The sequence below is a fragment of the Podarcis gaigeae genome (assembly GCF_964106915.1).
Source record: "Podarcis gaigeae genome assembly, chromosome: 8".
Taxonomy (NCBI): Eukaryota; Metazoa; Chordata; class Lepidosauria; order Squamata; family Lacertidae; genus Podarcis; species Podarcis gaigeae.
In genome coordinates, this window is record NC_139684.1 from 73856190 (window position 1) to 73874510 (window position 18321).

Consider the following 18321-nt stretch of genomic DNA (forward strand, 5'->3'; position numbering starts at 1 on the left):
GAATCCTCCTTCCAACGAGCACTAGTGGGCGGTAAGAAAATTTTACCATCAAGAAAGATGCATTAGTGGGTGGTAGGTATAAAAAGGTTGACTACCCCTGGTCTACACTGATGGGCAAAGGCTTTCCAGGCTCTTTTCTAGAACCACCATACCTTCCAAGTGCCCCAATTGTCCAGGGACAATCCTGGAATCATGAATCCTGGAATCATGGCTAATTTGGAATCATGATTTGTTTCTTTTGTTTTTAAAATGCTTTTTATTAGATTTTTCCATTGTTAGTCATATAGTCAAATTCTTATTTTTAACATATACTATTCATATTTATAAACCAGATCTTTTTCATAATTCTTCCCCAGTGACTTCCCACCACCTCATTACAGCATCTTCTATCTTCTTTTTCTTTTCAATTGTGTTGTTTATCTTTATTATCTTTATGTTACAAAATATATAACTTATCTATCTAAATTGTGAAATTTATTCAACACATATCAAGGGTTTGATTTGAGAACAATGCTTTCCCATATAGCAATTTGCACATTCCCATTCTTTTTAAAGTTTTTGGCAGGGTTATTGCCACTGTCATTCTTGCCAATTCCAAATATTCACACAGTTTTTTTTGCTATTCTCCCATTGTTGGTGTAGTCTACCCTTTCCTTTTCTTGGCAATTAACATTCTTGCTGCGGCTGTAGCATACACGAACACCTTTTTCTTCTCCTTTGGGATATTGATTTGCATAATGGCTAGGAGAAAGGCTTCAGGGTCTTCCCCCCCAAATGTTTGTCTAAACATTTTTTAAAATTCGTCATAGAAAGTATTCCAAAATATTTTTTATTTTATCACAACTCCACCACATTGTTCCTTCCCCCTGATTACACATCCAGCAAACATTTGATTATGATTTATATATTTTAGCCAATTTGCTGGGGGTCGTGTACCACCTATACAGCATTTTCATGAAATTTTCCTTTATTGTATAGCAGGCCGTGAATTTTTAGTCTTTTTGCCACAATCTTTCCCAATTCTCCATCTGGATAGGATTTCCAAAATCTTTTGCCCATTTGATCATCACTTCTTTGATCTCCTCATCCTCTACCTCCCAATCCAGCAATAATCTATATGTTTTGATGATATTTTCTTTTTTTGTAATAATTCCTTTTCTAATTTTGATATTTGCTTTTCAAATACAATTTTCTTATTTAATTTAAACACATCATTTAATTCATGCTATTGTAACCAATCCGTACAATAATGTCTAATTGCTTCAATTTTTTTCAGTTTTAATTGCCTTTGTTCTTCTTTATATGTTGCCCAAATTGGTTCCATATTTTTTCTCTTTACTGAAAAGACCTCCATTGGTGAAAGCCACCAAGGTGTCTTTATATATACAAAGTCTTTATATCTGACCCATATTGTGTATAGAGATTTTCGAATTACATGGTTTAAAACCCCCCTATGTACTTTTGCTTTATCGTAACCTAGATATGCGTGCCATCCAACATGCCATCCGTATCTGTTGTCCCATCCTTCTTTGTCCAATATATCTGTATTTTTCAATGTCATCCATTCTTTCAGTCAACATAAACATGAGGCTTCATAATAGAGTTTCAGATATAATAGAGTTTCAGAGTTTCGGCAAGGCGAAGCCCCCTCTTTCCTTTATATCTGTTAATGATTTATATTTAATTCATGGTTTCTTGCCTTGCCTGGCTACTGATTTGATCCCACATTGTCCCTATTTCCCCTGCCAGTGCTGCCACCACTGAGCTCAGGAAAGAGAATGAGCTGGCGCTTGTCTCAAGTGATGGCGGCAGCGGTGAGGGAGCACCCCGTTGCCTCTCTGTGTCTGCTGCTGCAGGTGGGGAACAGGGTGGGGAAGGAGGTCCCAGGTTCATTTTAATTTGCAAACTGCCCTCAGAACTCAGAACATATATATTCTAAACACCTGTCATAGTCTGCGCAGCCTGAAAACCTCTTCTGTCCAGGACAGCACAATCTGCTGCAGGCCTCTGAGCACATGTGCATCTTTAAAGCACACCTAAACACAAACTGCAACTGATGTGGAATAATGTGAATGTCTCCTTTCCCCAGGTTCACCATCCCTATTGTGCTCCTCAGTCTCCGATCTGACCGTTCTCACAATGCTTATACTGCAGATCTGCGCTGTGGTTTGTGCTTTTATCAGCCTTCTTCTTCTCCTCATCGCCCTGGGCTCAGACTACTGGATACAAAGTGCCAAGGAGAACAGTGGTCTCTGGGCATATTGCAGTACTGAGTTTTTGTTCAATACTTGTCTTCCATTTTTTATAAAAGAAGTACCAGGTAAGTTCTTCTCTGTCTTGTGCTAGGAGTCCTTGAGGTGCGGTATTCCAAAGCTGATTGAACTGATCTTCATTACTAAGGTTTGCAGCAGTGGGGGCCCCAGTTGATCCTTCCTCAACCCTGGACGCCAGCACAAAATGGCTGCTGTGGGTGAGCAGCAAAAAAATTAAATGGAGATGGTAGTTCTTACCACTGAGGCTGGATCTACACAGATATGAAAAATGCTACAAAAACACTATAAGAATATAGCTCCCAATGCTGTTTACCATTGACGACGGATCACTGCTCTACAGTGCCCTCTCGTGTCACATTTTAAGAACATATTTTTAACGTTATAATTGACCAGTGTACATGAGTCCCCACTTTCCACAAAAAAAAAAAAACCCCTCTTGCCTCTGATTTTTAATATATGTTGTCAGGAAACTTTTTTTTTTTTTTTGTCTGCCAAGAAGCCCCTACCTTATATACAATCTTGCATGTTGCAAAGGATCCTGGGAGTGCTTTGGATTGCACTGTGATGGCCTGGGATTCAGACTCAGATGCTGAACCTGAGGGATCCCAGCCTGCACAGGATTCCCCGCCTCCAGAACCAGCTGAGCCAGGGCTGGGGCATGAGCCTGAAGGGTCCTTGCCTGTGCTGGATCCTCAGGTGCAGGCATCAGCTGAGTCTGCTCTGGCTCCTGAGGTGATGGAGGACCCATTGCCTGCAGGTGCTCCACTCTCAGCCCTGTCAGAGGGAGCTGAGGTTGCCTCTGGGTCCGGTAACCCTCCAGCCTCTCCTGAGCTGCAGATAAAAGCCAGCCAGCCCCAGTCCCAAACTGCAGGAGCAACATTGTTGGTTGCTAGTTCCTGCCTGAATCCTGTCCTGCTTTCTTGCCTGAGCTCCTGACCCACCCTGGTTCCCTGCTTGTATGCCTGTTCCTGACTTAACTTGACTTCACTTGACTGCCCTGCACCCAACTTCAGCTACTACAGACTACCAGGAAATCGTGCCCTCAATGTATTTAAATACTTTTTTGTTGTTGGAGATTCCTTTAAATGTGAATATTTATTTGGACTTTTCTATTAAAAAATACAGATTAATTCTGAAACAGGACAGAGAGCATGCAAAACTGATATGTGTCAGATAAAAACTGATCTACCCATCCCTGGTGTAACGTATTACATGGGATGTCTGCAGTGCTATTGTCAAATTCCACAGATGCATTTAACCTTGTTTCTTTCTCTTCCTTCCTTCCTGAAAGCTTACATCGATGCTACCCGAACATTCATGTTCTTTGGCGTGATTGCTGGAGCCATCTCTTGCATTGGCCTTTGTGGCAACTTCTTTTCTTTCCAACTTCGTTCCATCTCCAAGACCAAGAGCTCAGCTATAGCCAGCCTCATTGCAGGTATCATGGGGGTTCTGAACATCTGCGTCCACACTAAGCCCAAGCCCCTGAAACCCCAGAAATCAGCTAACCCAGAAATAGTACCCCCGGTTAAGAACTTTGCTTCAGGATGAGAACACAAATCGTGTGGTGGCGGTGTGGTGGCAGCAGGAGGCCCCATTCGCTAAAGTAGTGCTTCAGGTTAAGAATAGTTTCAGGTTAACGGACCTCCAGAATTAATTAAGTTCTTAACCCGAGGTACCACTGTATAGGGAGGGTGGGCGGGTGATCCAATGGACAAAACGAAACAGAAGAATCTCAACACAATGTGCAGTGGTATATATTTATCCCTTGGAAGCAATTTCTGCAACCCCATTGGCTGGAACAGGTCCCATGCTTCTGAGGGTAGCTGTGGCAATCCAATTGGGTAGCTGTGGCAATCCAAACATAGCCAGCCCAGAAACAGAGAGTCAGTTGTGGTGACTTCACCACAACGCATGCTCTCTGGAAGGAGAACCCGATTTCACAAAACACTATAGTTAGAACTAAGTTATACTCAGAATAGACCCACTGAAATCGATGGATATGATTAAGGGTGCAAGGCAATGCCCTCCCCACTCTCCACCTCCAGTTTCAGAGTTACAAAAGATAGGGAGGGGGATGCAAGGGCTTTCATAGCTCTGCCAGGGCAGCTGCTTTCCTCTTGCTATGTTGGAGTTAGAAAGCAGCTGTGTGGTTTTGCTTCAAAAGCCACACTGTGGGGAGCAGTGGCTTCCATTGAATGAAAACCACACTTCCCTTCTTGAGTATGGCATGCTTCTAAAACCTTCCCCCTTTCATCTCATGCTGCCTCAGCCAAGTGGGATGAGGAATTTGCCTGGCAGGAATAACAACACTGGGAGATGGCCAGTTGCACTGCTGGTAGATCTGTGCCTCTGGATCCTAGGAACATGAGCCACTCAGGTGGTTGGCAGAGGAGCCAGCAGAGCGGGGCAGTGGCTGCCACCTGTTCCAGCTGTCCTCTAAATTTCACTTAGACCACCCATCTCTTAGACTCTCGTCATATTAGATCCCCACCTGTCTCTGTTCAAGTGAACTGAAGAGTGATGGGACATTTACCTTTTTATTATATGTTACACATACTGTAAAAGGATAGCGAAACAACTGCATATGAAATCAATGTGAAAAATAACAAGCACAAATATGAAAAATTGTTTAGAACAGCATCACATAATGCACAATCAATTCAAATCCAGGACAGATACCAGCCGAGATAAGGATTTTAGCATGTTTGTTGAAAGCGGGAATGTTTTGGCTCCCAAACACCACAAACCCCGAAGTGTGTCTTCCAGTTTGCAAACGTTCTTTGGAAGCCGAAAGTCTGGTGCAGCTCCTGCAGCTTCCGATTGAGTGCAGGAAGCACTTGCAGCCAATCAGAAGCCGTGATTCGGCTGTCGAAAGTTTTCGGAAGTTGAACGTACTTCCGGAACAGATTCCCTTTGACAACCAAGGTACGACTGTATAGGGCTTTGTACACTAATTTTGAACCTTGCACAGCGGTGGATTGGCAGCCAGTGCATTTCTTTCAGCTGCAGTATATATGTTGGTCATATTCCACTCCAATGAGTAGTTGATCCTCTCCATTTTACACTAACTGTAGCTTCCAGCTCAACAAGTAACAAGTAACTTGATATCCTGATGTATTTTTTCTTCCTAGCTCTTTGTGTCATGATTGGCATGGCTATCTTCACAGGGCAGACAGGAGGAATTGCCCCTTATGGATGGGCTTTTGGCTTGGGCTGGGCGACCTTTCCTCTCTTCCTCATAACTGGTGAGTATTTGTCGAATGCTGGAAATGTACAGCTTTATTTAAAGGTTTACCTTTGTGTAGAGTAGTCTGCTGCGTTATTTAGCTCAGAACAGTTTGGGGCTTCTCTACAGTGTGTCCATTTGAACACAGATGAAAGCAGGTGTGTGTTCCCTGTAGAAGATTCAAAATGCACCATGTAGTTTTGTGGAAGAGAATATATTTTTGCCCTCTAGAACAACAAGTTTGTGACCTCACTGATGAGGAAGTGAGGTCAGCAGTCCAGATATCTTGGGTGGTGTTTGATTCTGCTCCCCCTGTTGCCCTAACCAGTCCCTTTTCTCTCCTGACAGGTGGGCTGGCTTTCGCCTTGGATAGGGCTGTGTCAACAGCAGCATGAAGAAAAGGCTGTGCTTCCACTTCAGATGACACCTGGGGCACACAGACACAGCCTGCACTGGGGCGAGTTGGAGCTGGGGGAACTGAATATAATGTAGGGCTGTCCTATTTCAAAAAGTGAACATCCGGACACAAAAGTTGTTGAATCGGTTTTGTCCTTTTGGCCAAAGTTGTTGATCTTTCTTTGCAAAACCCCTAAGGGTTTTTGAGCTATCTTTACTGAAATTTGAGCTATCTTTACTGAAATTTGCTGAGATCTACACTTCTGACATGAACCGAATAGCCGCTATGTCTGGGAAATTCCGGATGCATGGCAACTTTAATGGCAAAACTGATATTGTTATAAGTCTGGCAAGGTGGTTAAGAAACTCCAATTGGTGGGGGAATGATGATTAAGGTATCGTATTATCTTAATGTATGCTGCTATTACCAGTTAAGAATGATGATGAACATTATTATAATAATTATGTAAATTTATTTATTTTGTTTTTTTAAATTAAAAATTTACAATAACATATAAATATACAATATAGAAATAATATTCCACAGAATCTCCTGGAGTTCCTTCCACCCATTTGTGGGTCCTGTTGTTAGTCCTTTCTTCCTGCGTATTCTATAATAATCCAAATGTTTTGCACCTTCCTTGTGTCCAAAATTCAGCATTAAACTACAACTGTTATTCCAATCCCACTAATTATTACTTTTAGCTGTTTACAATGGTTTTTAATATAGATTATAAATTTTCCCCATTCCTTATTACAATTTTGGTCTTCCTGATTTCTGATCCTTCCAGTCATTTTTGCCATTTTGGCATAGTCCATCAACTTGATCTGCCATTATGATGAAGAATATTATTATTCCTTCAGTAGCTGGGTTAAAGATAAGGAATGAGTAAGCCAGGCATCTTCTATTCATCAAGCTGAAAAGAAGGTCTATGAATTAAATTATATGCTTCTATGTTTCGTATAGCCTGGTTATGAGGGTGGAAGTTTGGGTTTGGATTTAGAATCAAGAGGTCTAATTTTGCTCCCAGCAGACTTCCCTGCAAAGCCATAGGAAGCAATGGAACCTCTCTCTTCTCCATCCCTTGATATGTGGCTCTTTCTCTCCCCCATGCAAGTTTTGGGAGAAAAGCAGTTCTTCTTGGATGTGACTTTCTCTTTAGCAGAAGGTTCCCACACACAGCCTATTTATTCCTCCCAATATACTTGCAGAAAACTTATGTGAAGGTTAGATCATTCAGCATCCATCCTGATCTTTCTTGGGGAGTCATATTACAATAAGCATTCATCCTGCCTTTGCCCTGATTTGTTTGTCAAGTGTTTATATGTGTTCCCAGTAATAACTCACTCATTTCTCACTTGTCAATGCATTTCCCAGCACTCCTCCCCAATCACACAAAGTCTGGGTTGTACCCCACTGAATTCCATTCAGAGTAGATTCATCTAAATTAATGAGCCTATGTTAGTAGATTAACATTGGCTATTCCTTTATAAATATTTTTTAAAAATGGATTTGTTGTCCCAGGGTAATAGATGGCTTTAACCCACATTATTTATATGCAACATCAAATTTAGGGTACACAGTCTGGAGGCACCTTGAGTAAGCTTTCTAAATTTATGTCAAATGGAAGTATTTGGGAAAAACAAATATCCACCACACATGCTTAATGAAAATCTCCCCCCCCCCCAAAAAAAAGCCAATGGGTATTGATGTTGACTCAGCGGACGAGTCAGTAGAGCATGAGAATCTTAATCTCAAGGTCTTATTTTCGAGTCCCATTTGGGCCAAAAATAGCAGGGGGTTGGACTAGATGACTCTTGCGGCTAGATGACTCTACAATTCTCTGATTTTATAATAAAGAAGCTACAATGAGGAAAGCATCTGAGCAGGTTTGGGAACCTCAAGCTGATGGGCCAGACATCTGGTCCACTGCCTCCACTCCTTACCCTGCTCCTAGCAGTTAGATCTAATTATAGTAGTGCCAGCTGGCCAGGGGGAGATAAGAATTAATGCCCTGGCTTCCTCCTGTGTCTTTAGCTGTGGTTTGATTTGCAGAAAACAGCAAGTGTAGATTTCGCTCTGGACATGTCTGCAGATGCAGATGCCGCTCACAATGAGATTCATCTGCAATAACAGCAGAGCCAAGATTTGGGTGGATGCAAGCGATTTTATTCTCAAAATGCTTCACAAACAAGTCACAAAGAGCTACCGTTGGTTCTATCACCTCCTTGGAGCCAGGATACACCCCAGAAAAGCTCTGCCTGATGACATAATGAGGATGCAGTGGAGGCAGCAAAAGTGTGCCTTCTTTGCTGCCTTCGCTGCCTCTAGGTCGGCTCGATAATGAGCCCTTACCAGTCTTCGGGTCTTTCCTCCACTTGTGTTCAAACTGTCTCCCAGCTTGTTTCCTTGTCCTAAGCTCTGGAGTAGTCATGAATGCTGCCTCTGTGTTCAGAAATCAACAGATGAAGCTTCCACATAGAGGACACTTTACCAGTGTTTGGTTGCATTCATATGGATCTTTCCTCCACTTGCGTTCAAGCCATTTCCCAGCTTCTTTCCTCGTCCTAAGCTCTGGAGTATACCAGGGGGCCAAACGGGCTCCACAAAGTGGGAGAGGGCGCTCAGAGCGATCATGTCAATAGCCCGAGCCATTCAGGTGTTCCAGAGGTCAGCCAGAGCTTTGACATGGGTGCCAGTCATATCAGCCAGAAAACCTCCCAGAACCATTTGGAATCCCACTGGATCCATCAGCCTCTGGGGGTGGACCTTCCGAATAGGTTCCCCCGCCTCTGCAGAGGGGAAAAGTGCACTCCCATGGGTGGTGGAGTCAGAGCATGCCTGGCCCTTGTTCCAGAGTGAAGACTTCACCTGAAGAAAAGAGGAAGGCATTCTGAGCCAGGTGGGATTAAACATCTCTAGATTTATGTGGGAGGGAAAGGGAAATTTTTCAGTAGCTGATTTTTTGGTGAATTTTGATACAGGGAACCAATGAGAGGGACTCAATGTGATTTATTTTATTTTTGCACTGGACTACATATAAACGTCTTTGTTCTAATTTCGACAATGCCAACTTTGCTGATACATTTCTTCGATCCACTTTTTAAAGTGAAGGAGTCCTGGATTTGTATGCAGATTGGAGCACAGCTAGCTATTGGATTAGACATGTCTTTGAATTTTGTGGCTCAGTTCCACTACAAAAATGTGCATTTTACAGCAGACATGCATTTCAGAGCATACAGAATCTATATTTGGTTGGGTGGGATGGATGAGTATAAAATGTGTACTTTAGGGGAAAGGGCATACAATTTAGATGTGAAATGTTGCTGCTTTTTGTTATCTACAGAAAATGGTACAGAATGGATCTCTTAAGTGCCCATGAAGCTGGCATCCACTGGAAATAGGCAAAGCCACCAGTCCCTGATAGATAGGTTGATAGAGAGCACAAATACCAATATCCAGAAAAGCTGAGGGTTTATCCACACTTCCTCGTGTCCTCCTGCTTTCCCCTGGGAAAAACAACTCTTTAGCCTTCAATCAGAGCAAACAGCACTTTGGGCTTTCTTTGGATTGCTGTTTTGCCGTTTGCTCAGATTTAAAGCAAAAGAGAAGTTTTCCCTGGAAAAGGAGCAGGGAAAGAAAAGGGCATCTGGATCATACCTAAGGCATATTTCGCTCAGTAAGATGCAGTCATGGGAAGAGGATATAAAGCTCTTAGAGAGGAACCAGACACAAGTCCATGTATATTGTAACTGTCAGTGCCTAATACTCATGAATGCTGCTTCTGTGTTCAGAAATCAACAGATGAAGCTTCAGCATTGAGGACACAATTGCTCACTCATGTCTGGAGACAAAGACGAAGTTACAGAACACAGGAGGATGTGACCATATAAGCTAGAGCCTGCCACTATTCTGTGTCCTTTCAATAACAGGGCAATAGGGAAACCATAAAAGGCAAAAAGAGGGGACTGAAAAAATAGAGGTAAAGAACTTGTTTGATATGCATATGGTTGAAAGTTCACAAAATATATAACATATCTATCTAAATTGTGACTTTGTGAAATTTATTCAACACATAATAGCAATTTACACATTTCCATTCTTTTTATAGTTTTTGGTAGAGTTGATACTTTATTGCTGCTGTCATTCTTGCCAATTGGAAATATTCACACAGTTTATTTTGCTATTCTCCCTTTGTTGGTGTAGTCTCCCCTTTCCAATTCTTTGCAATTAACATTCTTGCTGCCGTTGTAGCATACAAGAACACCCTTTTCTTATCCTTTGGGATATTGATTCACATAATGCCTAGGAGAAAGGGTTCAGGGTTTGTTTGATTTCCCAAATGTTTGTCTAAACATTTTTAAAAATTTGTCATAGACAGTATTCCAAAATATTTTGATTTTATCACAACCCCACCACATGTGGTACATTGTTCCTTCCCCTTGATTACACATCCACCAAACGTTTGATTTTGATTTATATATTTTAGCCAATTTTCTGGGGGTCATGTACCACCTATACAGCATTTTCATGAAATTTTCCTTTAATCTATAGCAGGCTGTGAATTTTTAGTCTTTTTGCTACAATCTTTCTCAATCCTCCATCTGGAAATGATATCCAAAATCTTTTGCCCATTTGATCATCACTTTTTTGATCTCTTAGTCTTCTACTTCCCAATCCAGCAATAATCTATATGTTTTGATGATATTTTCCTTTTGTTCTGTAATAATTCCTTTTCTAATTTTGATATATCTAATTTTCGAATCCTTTTTTTCTAATTTAAACACCTCATTTAATTGATGATATTGTAACCAATCCGTACAATAATGTCTAATAGCTTCAAAATTCCCCAGTTTTAATTGGCTTTGTTCTTCTTTATATGTTGCCCAATTTGGTTCCTGAAAACCTCTTCTGTCCAGGACAGCACAATCTGCTGCAGGCCTCTGAGAACATGTGCATCTTTAAAGCACACCTGAACACAAACTGCCACTGATGTGGAATAATGTGGATGTCTCCTTTCCCCAGGTTCATCATCCCTATTGTGCTCCTCAGTCTCAGATCTGACCGTTCTCACAATGCATACACTGCAGATCAGCTCTGTGGTTTGTGCTTTCATCAGCCTTCTCCTCCTCCTCATCGCCCTGGGCTCAGACTACTGGCTGCAAAGTGACAATGCGAACAGTGGCCTCTGGGTAGCTTGCGGCCCTGTCTTTTCGATCTATACTTGTTATTCACCTTCGATTAATACCGTACAAGGTAAGATCTTCTCTGTCTTGTGCTAGGAGTACTTAAGGCGCAGTATTCCAAAGTAGATTGAACTGATGTTCATCTCTAAGGTATGCAGCAGTGGGGGCCCCAGTTGATCCTTCCTCAACCCTGGATGCCAGCACAAAATGGCTGCTGTGGGTGGGCAGCAAAAAAATTAAAAGGTGATGGTAGTTCTTACCACTGAGGCTGGATTTTCACAGATATGAGAAATGCTATAAAAACGCTATAAGAATATAGCTCCCAATGATGTTTACCATTGACGATGGATCACTGCTCTACAGTGCCCTCTCGTGTCACATTTTAAGAACACATTTTTAACGTTATAATTGACCAGTGTAGATGAGTCCCCACTTTCCACAAAAAAAAACCCTCTTGCCTCTGATTTTTAATATATGTTGTCAGGAAACTTTTTTTTTTTTTTTGTCTGTCAAGAAGCCCCTACCTTATATACAACCTTGCATGTTGCAAAGGATCCTGGGAGTGCTTTGGACTGCATACTCCATTTGCACTGTGCTCTTGACAGGTTTACTGGACCCCGATGTCACTCAGTGTGAATTGGGTGTGTCTTTTTTCAGTTCTGCGAAGCTGTGCATTGCAGGAGAAGATGGGTGGCGTTGGGCAAGTTGCACAGAAGAGGTGTTTCCCTACCACAGCTAGTCTTCAAGTTGGCAAACCTATGATAAGCTTCAAAGGATACTTAGAACAATACAGACTAAACCAGCTTCATCTCCTGATGGCATCTCTCAACAGCTTAACAGAGATATGAACCAGCATGGGGGAAAGAATGAACCCCTGTGGAGTGCAGTGGGTTATGCAACAGGCCAGTAACCATGGTGCTGAGTAATAGGAGGCCGGCCCATTAAGGGAAATGGAGCATTGGTCCACCAACGTCTGTCTGCTTTCAGCCAACACCCACCTACCACGGGTTGGCTGTGTCTGACATTCCCTCTTGCTCCACTTACTTTTGGTCTTCCTGCCATCTGCCCTACCAGTACTCATATGCTTCAGCCACCACTGGTGACAGCCCCCCTTTCAGGACTGACCAAGCAGGTAGGAGTAGAAGCACCACCAGGAAATCGTGCCCTCAAGGCATTTCAATACTTTTTTGTTGTTGTAGATTCCTTTAAATGTGAATATTTATTTTGACTTGTCTATTAAAAAAATACAGATTAATTCAGAAACGGGACAGAGAGCATGCAAAACTGGTATGTGTCAGATAAAAACTGATCTACCCATCCCTGATGGAAAGTATTATATGGGATGTCTGCAGGGCTATTGTCAAATCCCACAGATGCATTTAACCTTGTTTCTTTCTCTTCCTTCCTTCCCAAAAGGTTTCTACCATGCTACCCGAGCCTTCATGTTCTTCGGGATGATTGCTGGAGCCATATCTTGCATTGGCCTTTGTTGCAACTACTTTTCCTTCCAACTTGGCTTCATCTCCAAGACCAAGAACTCCGCTAAAGCCAGCCTCATTGCAGGTATCATGAGGTTTCTGAGCATCTGCGTCCACACTAAGCCCAAGCCCCTGAAACCCCAGAAATCAGAGCTGTAGACACTTGCAGCCAATCGGAAGCCGTGTCTTGGTTGTCCAATGTTTTTGGAAGTTGAACAGATTCCCCTTGACAACCAAGGTACGACTGTATAGGGCTTTGTACACTAATTTTAAACCTTGCACAGGGGCTGATTGGCAGCCAGTGCATTTCTTTCAGCCGCAGTATATATGTTGGTCATATTCCACCCCAGTGAGTAGTTGATCCTCTCCATTTTGCACTAACTGTAGCTTCCAGCTCAGCATCAAGGATTTAACTAACAAGTAACTTGACACGCACCCCTTCTTGAGTATGGCATGCTTCTAAAACCTTCCCCCTTTCATCTCATGCTGCCTCAGCCAAGTGGGCTGAGGAAATTGACTGGCAGGAATAACAACACTGGGAGATGGCCAGTTGGACTGCTGGTAGATCTGTGCCTCTGGATCCTGGGAGTATGAGCCACTCAGGTGGTTGGCAGAGGAGCCAGCAGAGCAGGGCAGTGGCTGCCACCTGTTCCAGCTGTCCCTCTACATTTCACCTAGACCACCCATGTACCACCTCTCATCACACTCTATATTAGATCGCCACCTGTCTCTGTTCAAGTGAACTGCAGAGTGATGGCACATTTACCTTTTTATTACATGTTACACATACTATAAAAGGATAGCCAAACAACTGCATAGGGCTTTGTACACTAATTTTGAACCTTGCACAGGGGCTGATTGGCAGCCAGTGCATTTCTTTCAGCCGCAGTATATGTCAGTCATATTCCACTCCAATGAGTAGTTGATCTTCTCCATTTTGCACTAACTGTAGCTTCCAGCTCAGCATCAAGGATTTAACTAACAAGTAACTTGATATCCTGATGTATTTTTTCTTCCTAGCTCTTTGTGTCATGATTGGCATGGCCATCTTCACAGGGCAGACAGGAGGAATTGCCCCTTATGGGTGGGCTTTTGGCTTGGGTTGGGCGACATTTCCTCTCTTCCTCATAACTGGTGAGTATTTGTCGAATGCTGGAAATATACATCTTTATTTAAAGGTTTACCTTTGTGTAGAGTAGTCTGCTGCGTTATTTAGCTCAGAACAGTTTGGGACTGCTCTACAGTGTGTCCATTTGAACACAGATGAATGCAGGTGTGCATTTCCTGTAGAAGACTCAAAATGCACCTTGTAGTTCTGTGGAAGAGAATATATTTTTGCCCTCTAGAATGGCAAGTTTGTGACCTCACGGATGAGGAAGCGAAGTCAGCAGTCCAGATATCTTGGATGGTGTATTATTCTGCTCCCCCTGATGCCCTAACCAGTCCCTTTTCTTTCCTGACAGGTGGGCTGGCTTTCGCCTTGGATAGGGCAGTGTCAACAGCAGCATGAAGAAAAGGCTGTGCTTCCACTTCAGATGACACCTGGGGCACACAGACACAGCCTGCACTGGGGCGAGTTGGAGCTGGGGGGGAACTGAATATAATGTAGGGCTGCCATATTTCAAAAAGTGAAAATCCAGACACAAAGGTTGTTGAACCTCTGTTTTGTCTTTTTGGCCAAAGTTGTTGATTTTTCTTTGCAAAATCCCTAAGGATTTTTGAGCTATCGTTACTGAAATTTGCTGAGATCTACACTTCTGACATGAACCAAATACCTGCTATGTCTGGGAAATTCCGGATGCACGGCAACTTTAATGACAAATCTGACATTTTTAAAAGTCCAGCAAAGTGGTTAAGAAAATGGAAGTTATTTACTGATCAGTGTAGAACAGAACTTCTCTAATTGGCGGGGAAAATATGATTTACTTAATGTATGCTGCTATTACCAGTTAAGAATGATGATGAACATTATTATAATTATATTGTAAATTTATTTATTTGGTTTTTTCAAATTAAAATTTTACAATAACATATCAATATACAATATAGAAATAGGATTCCACAGAATCTTCTGGAGTTCCCTCCACCCAGTTGTGGGTCCTATTGTTAGTCCTTCGCTCCTGTGTATTCTTTAATAATCCAAATCTTTTCATCTCCATTGTGTCCGAAATTCACAGTACTTCTGGCATTTGAATCAGTCTTCTTGGATGTGACTTTCTCTTTAACAGAAGGTTCCCACACACAGCCTATTTATTCCTCCAAATGTTTTTGCAAAAAACTTATTTGATGGAAACTGTTGTATATTGCTTTTTCTATGCCCCCCCCAAGCTTTAATGAAAATCTCTCCTCCCCCAACCCAATGGATATTGATGTTGACTCAACTGAACAGTTGGTAGAGCATGAGAATCTTAATCTCAAGGTCTTAGGTTCGAGTCCCATTTGGGCCAAAGATTACAGGGGGCTGGACTAGATGACCCTTGTGGCTAGATGACTCTACAATTCTCTGATTTTATAATAAAAAAGCTACAATGAGGAAAGCATCTGAGCAGCTTTGGGAACCTCAAGCTGATGGGCCAGACATCTGGTCCACTGCCTCCACTCCTTACCCTGCTCCTAGCAGTTAGATCTAATTATAGTAGTGCCAGCTGGCCAGGGGGAGATAAGAATTAATGCCCTGGCTTCCTCCTGTGTCTTTAGCTGTGGTTTGATCTGCAGAAACCAGCAAGTGTAGATTTCGCTCTGGACATGTCTGCAGATGTATATGCCACTCACAATGAGATTCATCTGCTATAACAGCAGAGCCAAGATTTGGGTGGATGCAAGTGATTTTATTCTCAAAATGCTTCACAAACAAGTCACAAAGAGCTACCGTTGGTTCTATCACCTCCTTTGGGCCACGATACACCCCAGAAAAGCTCTGCCTGATGACATAATGAGGATGCAGTGGAGGCAGCAAAGTGTGCCTTCTTTGCTGCCTTTGCTGCCTCTAGGTCAGGTCGATAATGAGCCCTTACCAGTGTCCGGGTCTTTCCTCCACTTGTGTTCAAACTGTCTCCCAGCTTGTTTCCTCATCTTAAGCTCTGGAGTAGTCATGAATGCTGCCTCTGTGTTCAGAAATCAACAGATGAAGCTTCAGCATAGAGGACACCTTACCAGTGTTTGGTTGCATTCATATAGATCTTTCCTCCACTTGCGCTCAAGCCATTTCCCAGCTTGTTTCCTCGTCCTAAGCTCTGGAGTACTGTTTCATTGTGCATTTTAAGGTAGTGGCTGGTTTATTGATACATCTTTATTGTTTGATGTTCCTGTATCCCGTAAGTTGGTTTTTTAAAAATGCCCACTGCTTGAAAAGGTAAATGATTAAGCGGTGTAGGAATGTCTTAAATAAATAAGAAATAAAATTGTGATGTAAATCAGTTTCCGGCTCCACAAAGTGGGAGAGTGATCATATCAATAGCCCAAGCCATTCAGTTGTTCCAGAGGTCAGCCAGAGCTTTGACATGGGTGCCAGTCATATCAGCCAGAAAACCTCACAGAACCGTTTGGAATCCCACTGGATCCATCAGCCTCTGGGGGCGGACCTTCCGAATAGGTTCCCCCACCTCTGCAGAGGGGAAAAGGGCACTCCCATGGGTGGTGGAGTCAGAGCATGCCTGGCCCTTGTTCCAGAGTGAAGACTTCACCTGAAGAAAAGAGGAAGGCATTCTGAGCCAGGTGGGATTAAACTTCTCTAGATTTATGCGGGAGGGAAATGGAATTTTTTCAGTAGCTGAAGGTTGGTGAATTTTGATACAGGGAAGAAATGAGAGGGACTAAAAACGATTTATTTATTTTTTTGCACTGGGCTACATATAAACTTCTTTGTTCTAATTTTGACGATGCCTACTTTGCTGATACATTTGTTCGATCCACTTTTGAAAGTGAAGCAGTCCTGGATTTGTATGCAGATTGGACCACTATTATTGCTCTATGGAAGGCAAACCGCATCAAAAGGCAAAGGAGACCCATTTGGAGAAATCATTCACCAGCTTGTCAACCAGAGTTGGCGTCACTAGGCAGTAACAGAGGGCCTCACCTAGAGACCCATTCCCAACCTCTGGATCTGTGCACCAGCAAACGTTGGTGTACCATCAGACTCAACATACCTACAGAGGGGGTGGGGTGGGAGGTGGTGGTAGCCAGTGGCGTCACAAGGGGGGCATGTGCCATGTCTGGGGGGAGGGTGACAAGAAGGTACCCGGTGGGGTGCTCGCCCTGCCTCCCCTGGGCTCAGCAGTATGAGCAACCATCACGCCAAATGTGGAGGATCCTTCGTTCACAGCTGCAGGTGCAGGCAGAGGATCCGACCACCACCCATGTGGCGTTCAGGCGGCGCTGGCAGCAAACCGCTACGTAAAATGCATGCACAGTGTCGCACACATGCGCTGTGCATAGTGGCACCACACATGCACCCTACATAGCGACGCCACACATGCCTCTCATGTAGCGGCGCAATGCGTGTGCACCCGGTGGTTTCTCCGCCCTGGGTGTCGGTTAGCCTTCATTCGCCCCTGGTAGTAGCAGCACAAAGTTGTTAGGCGACACATTATTTCATTTAGGTCCTTCATTTAGACTTTCTTTTCTTTTCCCTTGATCCCTTGTTTCAGCGATCTACTAAATGCTTTGTCTTGATCTGGAAGGAGACCTAAAACTTAAAACTTTGAAATTCTGCATTTCCAGCACAGTTCCTGGATAGGAACCTGGCAGGGTGGAATCCAGATTAAAGAATTTCGGATTCCCCCTACCCCCAGCCCTTGGGGAAAGCTGAAATGCTAATATAGTTTCAGTGGTGAAATTGTGTTGTGTTGGGAACAATGTTTTCCCAAATAGCTATTTACACATTCCCATTTCTTTTAAAGTTTTTGGTAGGGTTGATACCCTATTGCCGCTTTAATTTTTGCCAATTCCAAATATTCACACAGTTTATTTTGCTATTCTCCCTTTGTTGGTGTATCCCCTTTCCAATTCTTTGCAATTAACATTCTTGCTGCGGTTGTAGCATACAAGAACACCTTTTTCTTATGCTTTGGGATATTGATTCGCATAATGACTAGGAGAAAGGCTTCAAGGACACCCCCCCCCCAATGTTTGTCTAAACGTTTTAAAAAATTCATCATAGACAGTATTCCAAAATAAGCATGTACATGTGGTACATTGTTCCTTCCCCTTGATTACACATCCAGCAAACATTTGATTTTGATTTATATATTTTAGCCAATTTTATGGGGGTCATGTACCACCTATACAGCATTTTCATGAAATTTTCCTTTATTGTATAGCAGGCCGTGAATTTTTAGTCTTTTTACCACAATCTTTCTCAATCCTCCATCTGGATAGGATTTCCAAAATCTTTTGCCCATTTGATCATCACTTTTTTGATCTCTTAGTCTTCTACTTTCCAATCCAGCAATAATCTATATGTTTTGATGATATTTTCCTTTTGTTCTGTAATAATTCCTTTCCTAATTTTGATACCTCTCGTTTTCAAATCCAATTTTCTTATCTAATTTAAACACATCATTTAATTGATGATATTGTAACCAGTCCATGCAATAATGTCTAATTGTTTCAATTTTTGTTTTTTTTAAAATTGGCTTTGTTCTTCTTTTAGAGTTTTTCTATATGTTGCCCAATTTGGTTCCATACTTTTCCTCTTTACCATAAAGGCCTCCATCAGTGAAAGCCACCATGGTGTCTTTATATATACAAAGTCTTTATA

General features: G+C 42.5%; 1 protein-coding gene across 6 annotated transcripts in view; it reads left to right on the top strand.

The window, feature by feature from the left end:
* The first annotated feature begins 3569 nt into the window (after positions 1 to 3569).
* The window catches only part of LOC310851756 (protein NKG7-like), a 32924-nt gene continuing 18172 nt past the window's right edge, over positions 3570 to 18321 (top strand). The window contains exons 1-6 of one of the 6 annotated variants that reach the window (XM_083754433.1): positions 8706 to 8801; positions 9832 to 9881; positions 10925 to 11155; positions 12502 to 12648; positions 13584 to 13697; positions 14027 to 15976. In XM_083754433.1, the coding sequence (XP_083610559.1) occupies positions 10975 to 11155; positions 12502 to 12648; positions 13584 to 13697; positions 14027 to 14073 (489 nt within the window). In that variant the 5' untranslated portion in view covers positions 8706 to 8801; positions 9832 to 9881; positions 10925 to 10974 and the 3' untranslated portion in view covers positions 14074 to 15976. Of the gene's footprint in view, positions 3712 to 8687; positions 8802 to 9693; positions 9882 to 10924; positions 11156 to 12501; positions 12649 to 13583; positions 13698 to 14026; positions 15977 to 18321 lie in introns of those variants that run through there. The other 5 variants (XM_083754431.1, XM_083754434.1, XM_083754432.1 and 2 more) reach the window with 5 other exon arrangements.